General features: G+C 44.2%; 1 protein-coding gene and 1 long non-coding RNA gene across 4 annotated transcripts in view; both read right to left on the reverse strand.

The window, feature by feature from the left end:
• The window catches only part of LOC309545205, a 40,387-nt gene extending 32,457 nt beyond the window's left edge, over positions 1-7,930 (reverse strand). Inside the window, exon 1 of the long non-coding RNA XR_014224880.1 lies at positions 7,821-7,930. This is a non-coding gene — a long non-coding RNA (uncharacterized lncRNA). The remainder of the gene's footprint in view (positions 1-7,820) is intronic.
• A 2,739-nt stretch (positions 7,931-10,669) lies between these two features.
• The window catches only part of NCK2 (NCK adaptor protein 2), a 43,376-nt gene continuing 39,250 nt past the window's right edge, over positions 10,670-14,795 (reverse strand). For all 3 annotated transcript variants that reach the window (XM_082247072.1, XM_082247071.1, XM_082247070.1), the window contains one exon: positions 10,670-11,756. In XM_082247072.1, coding sequence (XP_082103198.1) covers positions 11,562-11,756 — 195 coding nt within the window. In that variant the 3' untranslated portion in view covers positions 10,670-11,561. The remainder of the gene's footprint in view (positions 11,757-14,795) is intronic.

Below are 14,795 nucleotides of genomic sequence, written 5' to 3' on the forward strand. Positions count from 1 at the left end.
GATTGATCCTTGGAACAGCAGATCCTCCCTCAGAAGAAGTCCCCAAGGAGCATCGGCGACCAGCCATGCTAGATCGGCATACCAAGACCAGCGACACCAGTCTGGAGCCCCTAGAATGACCGGAATCCCTTTTACCTGAATCCTGCACAGGAGTCGTGGCAGACATTTGAGAGGGCTGGAACGAATCAGTCAGCCCACCTTAAGAATGCCGGCTACTTACTGAGCCGCCAAGGACACTTCTTGTGTCCCCTTGGTGATTGACAGACCACGGCAGTGGCATTGTCCGAATTAAATTGCAACGGACACCCCTGAAGACAATTGTCCAATGAGGCAGACAAATTCTGATCACTCGGGGTTCCAGTACACAAATCGGCAGTCTGGGCTCTGCCAGAGTCCAAACCTCCTGTGCTGAGGACGCCTCCCCACCCGGACAGGCTGGCATCCGTGGAGACAACTGTCCAGTGCAGGAGGAGAAGGATTTTCCCTGTTGAAGTGCCAGAGAGCGAAGCCACCTCTAGAGACGGTGGATCCTTGACCCATTTCACCAGAATCTCTTTAGCAGAGGTCTTGTGTGGAACTGTGCAAACAGACCGCCTCGAGGGTGGACACCATCAGGCCCAGCATACGCATGCAAGCCCGGAGGGATTACAGTCTGCTGAACAACAGAAGGTGAATTGCCTCCTGCAATGTCTGAAGTTTTTACCGAGGAAGAAACACTCTGGACTTTGAGTGGTTTTACTGAAGTGATGCTTGCAGGTTTGGACAGCATCTTGGTATAATTTTTTTCAGCTGGTGGTCGGCTTTCAGGTTAAAGCAATCCTAGACTGCTTTTATAAGCAGTGGGAGGGAACGTTCCCCCCCTCCCCCTTCCTTCTATGGTTTTCTTTGGCTCTCCTGTCCCACTGGGGAACCCGAGAATGCAGCAGATGGTTCTGCCAGCTGACCATAGAGCTGAACGGAGACCAGAACGACTCCAATCATCTCTATGGCCTAAGAAACGGGACGCTACGAGCGATTCAGGACTTCGGTTTCCCTGGATATAAACAGCGCCATTGGGAAATTGGGAAAGCATGTAATCACACCGATCTTGAGTCTAATAGACCACACATTTTTGAAAAGAAAGTACCTGTCACTACCTATTGCTATAATAGGGGATGTTTACATTCTCTGTAATAACATAAAAAATGATAAATAAAATAAATAATTAAAAAGGGACAGTGTAAAAATAAACTAAAAAGGCGAAATAAATTATAAAAAAAAATGAAAGTACGCCTGTCCCCCCATCCCCGCGCGCAAAGGCGAACGCAAGCATCGCTCTCGTGTCATATGTAAACAGCGGTTGCACCATGCACGAGAGGTATCACCGCAGACGTCAGATCGAGAGCATTCAAAAAAGTTTTTTTTTCCCAAAAAAATTGTGTTTGTAAAAAATAAATTTCAACACCCACCATTTTAATCTGTGGGGCCTTTGCTTTATAAAAATATATAGTGTTTGGGGGTTCAAAGTAATTTTCTAGCAAGAAAAATGTATTTATTCATGTAAACAAAAAGGGTCAAAAAGGGCTTGGTCTTCAAGTGTGGTCAGAAGAGTGGGTGATGTGTGGCATAAGCTTCTAATATTTGGCATAAATATTTGGGGGGAGTACAAGGGGGGAGAGAGGAGGAAGGTGGGGCAAGGGAGTGGAGAAAGTCAACCATGGGGGCACGATAAAAACTCATGCAATAAGTTTCCTGTATTCCTCCGAAAAGGAGAATTCATGCCAGTAAACCAACGCTCGAGGAATTTGGCTCTAGTGCCACGCTCTGTAGCCACAAGATTTTCCATCTCCTTGACCTGGGCAACCTTCCACAGCCACATTGCGATCGTGGGGGGCTGGGTTTATTTAGACTGTGGAATATTATTTCAAGACAAGCCTGTCATTTTCTGTTTGTTTTGCTGAATAAAAGCATATTTAATTTCACTGGACTGTATCTGAGTCGGCTGTTCACCCCTCTGATCCCCTACAGGTTATGCTCCTCCTATCAGGAATAGGCACTAGGCAGGAAAAAAGCTTAACCATGCCTATGGGGGCTGTCCCTGCAGGCATAACCCCACACACCCTGCTATCAAACAGTTTAGTTTCAAGCAGTGTTTAGAATAGGAAAAAAAAAAAAAACATTCACTAAAGGGGCGGGTGCTGTGTCTGTCGAACTTCAGAGAAATGGATTTTACGGTAAGTTCTTACAAAAATCCAGTTTTCTCTATCGTTCAGCGACAGACACAGCTCCATCTAGTCAGAGACTATAGGGATGTCCCAAAGCAGTATTATTCATGAGGGGTGTGAAGACAACGCAAACGGAAACGTAACTCCCCAAAGGCTAAAAACGTCAGTAATAATGGGATCGTCTGGAGGGGGTATAACAGTTTAGGAAAGGCTACCATTTTGTAGAGATGACATCTACCCATGAGTGATAAGGGGAGGCTGGTCCAGCCGTCAAGTTGTCGTTTAATTTTGGCAAATACTGGCGGGAAATTTAATTGGTAAAGAAAGGCTAAAAACTTTAAGTGACTTTAAGTAACTTTAAAAACAGGGTGAGCTCAACCAGGAACTGGAGCTCACCCTGAAAACACAATACACCCTCAAAAGAGAAAAAAAAAATAAAGTTCTCTTTAAACAGCAGCCTGCAAAACCTTGCTGCCAAAAGAAACAAAACCTTGCTGCCAAAAGAAGCATCCGAAGATGCCAACACAGCTACTTTGTAGAATTTTGTAAACATATGCACAGATGACCAAGTTGCCGCCTTGCAGCACCGATGCCTGATGGCGAAAAGCCAAGAGCACTATCGTAGAATGCGCCATCACTGGGAAAGGAGGAAACTGACCCTTCAGTGAATAAGCCTGAACTACCCCCTGCCTAATCCATCTGGATATGGTCACCAAAGACGCAGCCAATCCCTTACGAGATTCTTCGGTAAGGATAAAAAGAGTGTCTGATTTTCTAAAAGACTCAGTGGTCTCCAGATAGACCCTGATCACCTGATTCTTGCCAAATGGAACAAGGATCCAAAGTCCTTGGACTCTGATTCGGTTAAGCCACAACACAAGGTCTGCTCTGTTGTGGTGGATCCAGTCTCTAGCACTATGCCAGGGCAAGTCCTTCCTTCCGTTGTTTTGGACGGTGGTGACCACGGATGCCAGCCTATCGGGAAACTACAGATAAATGTTTTGGAGCTCCGAGCAATAAAGCTTTGTCTGAGCCATTGGACGACTCGTCTGCAAGATTGTCCGGTTTGGATTTAATCAGACAACGCCATGGATGTGGCTTACATCAATCACCAGGGGGCACCAAGAATGTCTTGGCGGCCAGGGAGGTGGCTGAAATTTTGGCCTGGGCGGAACAGTTTGTCCCAGTCCTCTCTGCTGTGCACTTCCCAGGTGTGGAAAACTGGCAAGCGGATTACCTGAGTCGTCAAGTGTTGGATCAAGGGGAGTGGTCCCTGCACCTGTAGGCGTTTCATCTCCTGTGTGTCAGGTGGGGGACACCCGAGGTCGATCTGTTTGCTTCTCGTCTGAACAAGATGGTGCAGAGGTTCGTAGCCAGATCGAGATCCTTTGGCCGACACGCCACAGAAGCACTGGTGGCTCCTTGGGGTCGGTATCGGCTGATCTATGCGTTCTCTCCGCTGAAACTTCTGCCGAGGCTTCTATGCAGAATAGAGGTGGAAGGGATTCTGGTGGCTCCAGATTGGCCTTGCCGGCCTTGGCACGTAGACCTATTAAGGTTGGCCGCCGATGCTCATTGGAAACTTCCTCTCAGGGAAGATCTGTTGTCTCAAGGTCCAATCTTCCATCCTGCTTTACAGTCGCTGGCTTAAACAGCAGGGCTGTTGAAAGCAAAGTGTCTCCCTAGTGCAGCGACGCCACCACCGTGTGGATGGATTCCATCCAAAACTTCTGTACCCGCACGAAGCAGGTCAGGGCCTTGAGATCCAGGATGGGACGCACCTTGCCTTCTGTCCTGGGCACGGTGAAGAGGTTTGAATAAATCCCTTGAAAACGTTTCTGAAAAGGAACCGGTACAATCACTCCTAGTGACAGCAAATCGTATACTGCCCCTCGCAAGTCCCTCAACCGGACTGGGGATAGTCAAATATGGGACGGGAAGAATCTGTCTGACAGGGCAAGACCAGAATTTGATCTTGTTCTCAGATCGGATCAGTTTGTGAACCCATTTGTCCTGAATAAAGGAGATCCAGGGTTCCAGAAAGAAACAAAGATGTCCCCCCACCCCAGAATCAGGTGCAGAAGAGGATTTGTCTGCAGGTCCAGATTGGCCGGTCTTTGCTTTTCCCGGCCGAGGCTTCTTGGAACCCCCAGAAGACCTGAATGATTTACCTTTTTCTTGCGACCCGTAGGTACAAAAAAAAAGACGTTTATGAGCATTAGAGGAAGGCCCCCGCCTAGGACATGGTGCCTTGCCCTTAGAAGATTGGGGAAGAGGAGTGCTCTTACCCCCTGTGATACCTTTGATCAACTCGTCTAGAGAGGATCAAAACAGCCTCTCCCCTAAGAAGGGAAGATCAGTCAAGGCCTTTTTAGAAGCCTGGTCCGCCGACCAGCTTTTCAGCCACACCCTGCACCCAATAGCAATCCCCACTGCTGATGCCCTGGCCACCAATGAGGCTGAATTCTGGTGACGTGAACACCAGGGCTTGAGCCAACTGGTCCAGTAGTTCCAATACCACAGGGGGGAGGCGTTCAGCTTCCAACTTAAGTTTAAGTAACTTCACCCATTCCGTAGCAGTCTACCAAAACATTCACAAAGGTAGTCTTTAATATGTGAACTGCTACCACGTGTAAATGGCGGGACAAGGATTCCACCCGTCTATCCACGGGGTCCGCAAAAGGTGGAGACTCTTCCACCAGTACCAGATTCACTTTATTCAACCTAGACACTTGGGGGTTCCACTTTTGGTGGTACAATCCCCCTAGTGGACACTGCCTCCACAAAGGAGTAATGGCAAGCAAAACGCTTAGGCACGTGCTTAATGCGCCACCATTGTTCATCCTCAATAGTATGAAACAATTCTGGGCAAGGGAACACCTCGCCCGATTTACGGGATTTGCGGGAGCCATAAGACACCTGTGTACCCGGTGCTGTGGGTTCATCACCAAATCACGCTCAGTCCTCTTCACCGTCAGAATGCGATGACACCGACCCCTCAGGGTGGTCTGTGTCTGTGGCGGCCATGTCTATCTCAGAGTCCGAAGACCCTGCAGATGGAGGGGAAGGCAGAGGGCGTTTGTGCCTGGCAGCCCTAGCAATGACAAAATCCACCTTAGACATCAAATTTTGCTAAAAAGCTGCAATCTCTGGCTGAGACTGAGAACCAGAAGGTCTTGCAATCGCTCCCAGGGAGTCTGCAGGTGAAATATCCTGGGACTCCATGTTACACTTTTTAAAATAATTGGGCAGTGTCCCTTTAAGACCACCAAAAACGCGGTCCCAACGCTATAAGTGCGGGCTCACAATCCATGGTTATTGTAAGATAATAGAGTGATTGAAGAAAAACCACAGGGAACCCCAGGAAAATGTCACCAGATCACAGAGGAGACTTGGAGCACGATCTGTGCAAAAACGAAACGGGCACTGACTGTACAGGAAGAGCAAGAGAAAACTCAGCCTCTATATTTTAAACAACCATGCCGCATGCCTGGACCTCAGGAAAATGGCCGCTCAAGCATTCTCAATGGGGAATTATAGAAAATGGCTGCCTATATTAACTAATGGGAATATACAAATCACGATCCACAGCAAAATGGCGGCCCCCACGGCACACCATGTGGTCTCCAGGTCCCCTAAACTTGGGCCCAGAACAATAGGCATCGGAAGGTCCCTGCCCAAGGGCCCACACAGGACAAATCACCCCGCTCAAATAAGCGCCGCACCGGCTGCATTATTATTGCCCCCCCAACGTAAAAACCTGCTAGGGGTAGGGGAATGCCGAGGGGTACACAGGACTAGTCCTCCGAGGTGCCAGGGTAACAGAGGGAGCTCATAAGGTCTGACTATTCCGGGGAAAGGCCCACATCCGCCCCGAGACTGCCAAGGGTTTTTGGGGGGACAATTTACTCACCATACCACGGCACCAGGTGGGCGCCATTCCGAAACAGATCACATCCCACCCGGGATGGGGGTGCTCTAAGCCAAGGTAAAGCTGCAACTCAGGGCGTTTCAGGTCGTGTGCGTCGTGGCAAGGCCAAGTTCTGGCCTATAACCTGCTCAGGCTCGCTGGCCAGGCTGGGAGACCTTAAGGATCTAGATTATTTAGTGTGAAACCTCAGCCAGCTGTTGCTTGTAGTTCCTCTGGATCTTGGTCCTAAGGAACTAACTAGTGAAAATAAAAATTCACAAACTAACAAGCTTTCCTATAATAGCTATGACCGAAGTCCCAGCAGGAAGCTAGGTCCTATTCCTTAAACTAGGCAGAAACAAATGTTTGATGATAGCAGGGTGTGTGGGGTTATGCCTGCAGGGACAGCCCCCATAGGTGTGGTTAAGCTTTTTTCCTGCCTAGTGCCTATTCCTGATAAGAGGAGTATAACCCTATATAACCCTATATTCTGTGACTAGATGGAGCTGCGTGGATGAACGATAGAGAAAATTGATTTTTACACTTTTTTTTTTTTTTTTTTTTTTTTTTTAGGTAGGAGTGACATTTTTATTCAGACACAAACACAAGGCCTAAATGTATTCTAGTCTAGATTTCCCAAGTTGAGGCATTGCAGATGAAAACCAATTATAGCACCTAGTAAAACCAGAGCTGTAGGAAGCAGTTACTAGATGAAGCTGCCAGTTGAGAGTAGAATATCCTTAAAATGGAGATACCCTTTAAAGTAAACATGTCAGTACAAACTAGGTTTGACTGACCGCAGCACTACAGTGCAATCACCTGGCAAGCACTTACTACTATAGATGACGTCCCAAGCAATTTGTATGCCCCAAATCCTAGAAAAATCCTGCAAAATTTCTTGAAGTGTTAAGTGTTCCCACCTACCACACCATTCCTATTTACCAGTAAAATCAATGCACATTGCATTAGGCAGTGGGCGATTGTGCAAAGCTATCAGATTTGCAGACGTTAAATACATACAGAATGCTGGGTAGGACATCAGTATGTTTAGCCACTGGTAAATGCTTACGTTGTAGTGTCACATGCTGTATAATACTTTATCGTACTGACAAATTAACTCTGAAGCTATGCCACACTACAAAGAAAATCTATGGAACAGCAAATACTAAAGCAGGAATGTAATTTCTTGTGCATTTATATCAATTGGTACTTAAACTTCCTGTAATTCGAAAACTTTTGGGTGATAGTCAAATGGTAAAATATGCTCATGGCAACAAGTACCTTCATCTAAATATAAACAAAAAAAAAAAAAAGGCTGAGCGAGCATAAAAAAATTGAACTGTTTTCCAAATAAATATCCTTCCAAAAATTTTAGAAAAATGCACAGTATTGTAAAATCTAATGAAAATCTACATAAATTGCAGCTAAACTGAAGGAAGTGAAGTGCATGCCCTTGGAATAGATAGAAGGGATATGGAGCATTTGGTTCTGTAGTCACGCTACTTTTTATAGCACACATTGCTCTTAATTCATTGCTCTTAATTCCAAGATCATGCATTCTAAAAATAAAAAAAAGTCTTTAAAGCTATATTACTAATGGAAATTTTCCATAAAACACTGCTAAAAAAAGGTGCCATACACATGACTGTTAAGTCAAAATACACTTAAAACGAATGTAATTACAAAGTGATCAAAGGCTGTTTTACCTTAGCAAAACGTTGATCTGTACCTGTGGAAGCACCTCCCTTGCACCAAAGGTGTTTACGAGCTAAGCAGGCTTTCCCAGCTCAGCATCTAAGGCTGGCCATAGAGGGTTTCGAATCCTGGTCAGTTCAGCAGGAACCAGTTGAGATTCGAACCGTGTGTGTGCAGGCTGATTGTACCAGGTTGATCGATCGATCAATTTGGGTACAACCAGTCTGCCAAATTCACTTGTGATTATTGCTAGCGGTAGTTGCAGGAAATAAATTTGCATCCTCTATGACCAGCCTAAGTCAATACAAGCCCCAGAGATATTGTCTTTAAAATTAGAATTGTAGAATTATACTTTACCCTTCCAAATTTGCTTGCTTTCAGCTATGCCTTTTCTATAGAAAACAAGCTGCCTCTTAGTTTCCATGGTGCAGCAGAACCACTTTTCCACTCCATTGCTTTCGGTTTGTCTTTTTTAGCTATTAGGAAACTGCCTATTACAGAATTCAGTAAAAGTTTTGGATGCAGTGTGTAAGACGAGGTGACTCAAGTTGTAAGGGACTTTTTAGCTGGAAAATATAATTTGCAGCTGAAATCTGACTTTTCCAGGCCATCTAACAATTATGGAAAGCCAAACAGGTCTTATAAACGCACAATAATTTACATAGAATACCATGCAGAACTGTGACATTTATGTCTGAGGAGAATGAAGAGAAGAAAAGAGTGAATAAATGGAAAGTAGTACTATACATTCCTAACTAGCCATCACTCAAACCTGAAAAAAAATGTAAAATGAGTGCCTAAAATTAAACTTATGGGGGTCATACATGAGTGAAAGGTACAAGTGGATGCATAAAACACACTATGGAGACAATACATAACTGAGAAGTCAAAATACGTGCATATATATTTTTAGGGACAGTATACAAGTGATTGGTTTTGGATGGGTGCATTAAGCAAAACCTCTGGGGACAAAGCACACGACGAGTGAAGAGTTTTTAAAGCAGATCCTCGGGATACCACAAAAATTTGTCAATTAGTTAACAAACTTAAATAAAACACTAAACAGTTAAGAAAAGTCAAGTAGAAAAATTAATGAGGACATCACTATAATTAAAAAAAACAACTTCAACCGAGCAGAAGAGGGGGTGTTAATGCGGTGGAGACGTCACATTCTGCCCTCTCACTCTTCACTTCTCAAACTACAGTACCCATCAAGCCAAGTTAATTGTAGTGTATGTGGATGGGTACACTGAGCCTGTGTACTCACCCACTTGTACATTAAATCACACACCCATTTTCTCCAGCCTCACCCTCACTGACACAATGCAGGACTAGATAAATAAAACTTATTTTCGTCCTGCAAGTTTGTTGGTCTCAGAACGGCGGTAGCTGTTTATTCACATGTGCCTTATGACTTATTCTCTCTCTTTCTCTTTCCCTCCCTCCCTGAAAAGGAGAAAACTCCAGGGAATGCCAGCTTACTTCACTCACACAGTGAAAAGCCGAGTTGGAGCTGACAAGTTCAGAGATCTCACTAGTGACAAAGGCACTATGACAGCCCAGACATCAGTGATCGGTATTAACTATGCCACCAATCTCTGGAGACACACAGGGAGAGAAAGAGTTTTATGGTCATTTCTGTATAAGCAGAGCAGAATGGGGGAAGGAGCTGAGCATCTGCACAGGCTTAACCCCATAGCTGCTGGGGAGTGAGCTGAGCCTGTGGCTAACAGTTAACCCCTCAATGGCCAGACAGTCGTTATTCAGTGGGTGCTTCAGGTAGTAAAAAATAAAGGTGTCTGGCAATTGATGAGTTAACTGTTTGCCACAGGCTCAGCTCACTTCCCAGCAGCTATGGGGTTAGGTCAGTACAGCTGCTTAGCAACTCCCCCCCCCCCCCCCCCCCACTCCTCTGCTTATACAGAAAGACCATAAAACTATTTATCTCTCCCTGTTAGTCTCCAGTGATCAGTGGCATAGTTAATACCGATCACTGATGTCTGGGCTGTCACTGTGCCTTCCTAATGGCACTAGTGAGATCTGTATCCCCCTTCCCACCTGTGTGGTTGCCCAGCATTAATGGTGGTAAATGATTTGAGGGAGCGAGTCAGCTCCACCTTGGTTTGTGATGGGAGAAGAGGTGCACTGGGTCTGTGGGTGGTTCAGACCAGGTATCTCAGACTTGCTGGTCCACCCACTGCAGCGAGCAGGAAGTGCTGGCTGAATTAAACTACAGGAGGGATGCGACAAGACCAGTAGAATGCAAGGAAAAGCAGCCACCAGTCTTGCAAACTGGAGACCACTGGGAGTCAACCCCATTATTTAAAAAAAAAAAAAATGCACAGGCTGTTTCTCAAAAAGTACAGAGGCAATCAGAAGCTGGACTACATATTCTACAAAAAGGTAGGAAAGCAGCATTAAAATTATGAAAAAAAGTTTATGCCCAGAGTTTTGCTTTAGGTGAGCGTCTTGGGATAAAACACTAGAGGCGTCTGCATATACTGGAGATTACCATACTTCATGGTTTTATCAAAGCTTGCTCATCCAGATTTGCCTCCTCTACATTCCTTTTGGTCATTGAGGGCAAGGACTGATGTGAATGTATAGCACATTGACAGCACTATACAAGTACCTGTAATACACACATACATTTATTTTTGTTTTTTTCTCTGACAGATTAACTTTAACACTAAGTGGACCCTTTAGTAGCAGACAGTAAACCAGCTTCAACACCAGCCGAGAAAGATGCTAACCGTGTGCTTCTAAAGAATTGATGTCTCTAAATATCAAACCTCTCAAGAAATCGAATTTGAGTAACAAGGAATATATTTGAAAAGTGCATCTGAACACCAAAAAAAGCATTTCAAAAAACAAAAGTTTATTTGTCTGTATTAGCATAGACAGTCAGCTACACATACATTTGACTTTCATAATTAAATACATGAATGTTTAATTATAACAGGCAGGAGAGCAATAGAAAAAAAAATGTGGATGGCACATTTGGTTACTTTTCATGTAAAACTTTGAATTAAATAACTTGCTTATCCACTTTCTATTATTTCTGTAGTAATTACATACCAAATAAACTATTTACTACAATCATTTTTACCAAAGTAATTTCAGATGTACTGCTACAATACTTTACTTGGTGTACTCTGCAGCGAAGTGAGGAGGTATTGCAGTGGCAGAGCACATTACAGTGTAAAGAGTGTTTCAAGAGCCTATGCATTGTCTCAGTATACTACCTGGTAAGCAACAAGGCTACAAAATTCGCAGCCACAACCGATACAGCATATCTACATTATTATTTGCTGCAGCTTCAGTGCATGTCAACTGTGCCTAATGTCTTTCAATAAAGATTTTTTTTTTTTTTTTTACATGATAAAAAATTTAGAGCATATTAACACTGTTTCAAGTTGCCTCCTACTCCTCTTGCTAGCAATAGCTAGCTACGAACTGTAAACATGTGCAGAATAGGAGACTTTAAACCAAGGCATGACAGTGAGTGCTTACAATGGTCACTTGAGTGAGGTTTTCTTTAACCTGAGGGCAAGATGACTTACAAACAGAAAAAGACAGAACAAACGCACAAATAATAAAAAGATAAAAATACTATGCAAGAGTGTTTGTGATTTAAGAAGAACCTGTATTTCTAAGACTGTTTCCTTTGTAATGATGGCTCTGTTCCATGGAAGTAATTTATTTTTTGGAACTAAGGCTTGAAGCTTGAGAGGCCAGGGCTAAGTCCGATGTCACTGTAGTGCTTTAACCAAGTACAACTTTTCTCCATGTTCACTAGTGAAAATTGGTGCCTTCTTGTAATGTTCCACCAGTTCATCCATGCTCTTAAATCTTCTTTGCCCAATACAATAGACACTGTCCCCGAACTGTACTTTGAAGTGTTTGTTCTTCCCTGATGCCTTTAGAGAAATTGAAAAATCGCTGGGCTGTAAAATAGAAAGCACATACATTTGTATAAACATGATTTAAAATCGACATTATAAAAGTAAAATCCATCAAATGTTGGAATTGTGGCATATTTACCAAGCTAATACAACTCTAAAAGCTACTCCTGAATAAACAAGAATGTTTAGCTGAGCTAGGAGTTTGCGTTTAGGAGGAGCATGCCACATATCAGAAAGGCCCGAAGGCAGTCAAACCACACAACCTCCCTGTAAAATCTATATCCACCTTAACCACTTGTCAACCGGCCATCAGTAATTTTGCTGCTGGCTGGCGGCTTGAGTAGGCACCAGAATGAACCCGTACATTGCCCTGCTCATGAGCACTGGCGTGAACTGCGACCGATGTGCCCAACCGACACCATGAATTACGGTGCTCAGTATCGGGGCCGCTGTGATCGGCCCAGATACCACGTGATCGCACGGCAATCACATGACACCTAGTAAACAAGAGTCATGATTGGAATCCATTTATGACACCGTTGTTTACTACTGTGCATTATCTGTTATTGGTCATCAGTGATTACATGGTACCTGGGCCAATCACAGTACCCTGTACCATGTGATCGCTGTGAAGTAAACCATTTTATGAAAGTTGCCCAAAAAAAAAAAAAAAAAAACGATCCCCGATTACCCCCCCCCCAATCAGTTTCCCAAATTGTTGCCACACCAATCATAATAGGACGTTGTACTGCACTGGTAACAGTATTTGTAAAAAAAAAAAAAAAGGATTGGATTTCTTCATGTTCCAAAAACATTAAACTTAAAAACAATTGCCATGTCTCTTTTAGGCGTTTTAGAGCCTCAAGAAATGAGATACATCAAGACTGATCAATTTTCTATAATAAATAAATAAATATATATATATATATATATATATATATATATATATATATATATATATATATATATATATATATATATATATAAAAACTTTCACACAGATTAAATAATACACCCGGATTTGTGTTATTTTTAGCAAAGAAACATAGCATTTTGACCCACAACAAATGAGGGAGCACGCTGGGGAAAGATTCGTCCAAATCCAAAGCACGCTGTAGAAATAGGAAGAGATAGCCCATTTGTGCACACCTCGACCGGACTGAGTGATTAGTAGGTAAAAAAATCTTCAGCTTGATTCATCCAAGACACCCCCAACATGTTTCACCCGGCCCTAGGGGTGACCTCCATTATTAAACCCTGGGGACAGGGGTGAAACATGTTGGGGGTGTGGCTTGGATGAATCAAGCTGAACCAATTGGGCCGGGCGATTTGTGCAGGGGCCAGGCTATCTCTTCCTATTTCTACACACTATATTTTGGCCTAAATTTATGAAGAAATAACATTTTAGAAGAGAAACTAAGAAAAACACAGAGTTTCCCCCCCCCCCCCGAAACTTTTAGGTATTTATATTTTATATGGAGTAAACCTCCCGGAGGTCAAGTGAATAAAGTGAACCTGTCATGCTCACTAAAGTTTATAAACTAATAGTGCGGTAGCTGTTTTTTTTTTTTTTCTTTCCCCTGGCAGGGATGGTGCATACTTTATACACACACACACACACCTTATATGCTTTATATAGGGCCTTGATTTTCCTGAAGAAATTAAGATTAAGCCATGCCTGCTCAGTACTAAGCTTCACCCCGACATTGAACAGTTCCATTTCAGAGGGACTGGAGATTACTCTCAACTTGGACAGCTCTTTTATACAGCCTCGACATAGGTTCCAAGGCCCTCACACAAAAGGAGTAAATTGAAGACAAACATATGTACTTTTCCAGACATGTTAGTTTATTTGTTTGTTGGTGAATATTACAGGCTTACTGAAAGGCACGTGTTCAGTCCAAATGTATAGCATGAATGGGCCTTTTTGCAGTGTCCATGAATTCCAGCTGCTGCGTGCATGCAGCAATTGCAGATACAAATGGGTCCAAACATTACAGGAATGAGAGTGTGGTTGAGCAGCCCTAAACACATTTCACATTCTGGTCAGCTCACCCGCATGCCTGTCAAATTAGAACAAGCAGCTGTGTCTGTGCAGCTACTGACCCGTACAGACTTCAATGGCCTGCCTGCACACAGCACCTGAAGTTACAATAGCGGCAACCAACCTGTTCACACTAAACACGCATCGTTGGCCGTGTGAATGAGACCTGAAAAATGCAACCATACCCTTTTATACGATTGTTTACAGAACAGTAAAATACCAGATCTTTTATATTAGAAAACAGTATGACTACATCATAGTATGTGTGCAAGCCAAGAGTTATTTTTGCACCCATCTAGACTGTACAACTGAATATAAAAACATAGCAGATAAAATGTGGAATTAAAGGATAGGTTTACCTTTGGACAGTGGCGGCTGGTGTGTTGAGGGCGCAGGGGCGCCGCCCCCCCATTCATACGTCCGGCCCCCTAATCTGCATGCAGGGGAGCCGGACGCATAGAGTACAATGTTTTTTTTTTTTTCAATCACCTGATTAGAGCCAGAGGCTCTAATAGGCGATGGAAAGGGTGGACCCGGGGCGCAGAGCAGTGCGTCCCGAGCCCACCCATTGTGTGACAATAGCGAATGAAAATTCGCTATTGTCACACCGATCCTCCTCCTGGTCAATCAGGAAGCCGGTCTAATACCGGCTTCCTGATTGGCCGCATGGCAAACCCCATGCCATTGGCCGAGCCGAGGAGGAGGTGGGAGCAGGAGGAGGACTCGAGAAGACGCGCCGCCAAAAGCCGCCTGCCGCCGGAGTGAGAAGAAGCCGCCCACTGGGAGTCCGGGACCTGCTCCAGGTAAGTGCACTGGTCTGGGGGGGTGGGTGTTGGCACACTGCATTGAAAGGGGCACGCACACTGAACTCTGCATTGATGGGGGCACGGCACAGTGTTTTTTGCTTCGAAGGGGGCACGCACGCTAAACTCTGCATTGTGGGGGCACAGCACAGTGTTCATTCTGGGAACCTCCCCAAAAGGAGAGAAGTTAACCTTTTTTTTTTAGACTGGGTTGTTGGGATTTTAAGTCCTACA

This window comes from Pelophylax lessonae (assembly GCF_965119305.1).
Source record: "Pelophylax lessonae genome assembly, chromosome: 2".
NCBI classification, from domain to species: domain Eukaryota; kingdom Metazoa; phylum Chordata; class Amphibia; order Anura; family Ranidae; genus Pelophylax; species Pelophylax lessonae.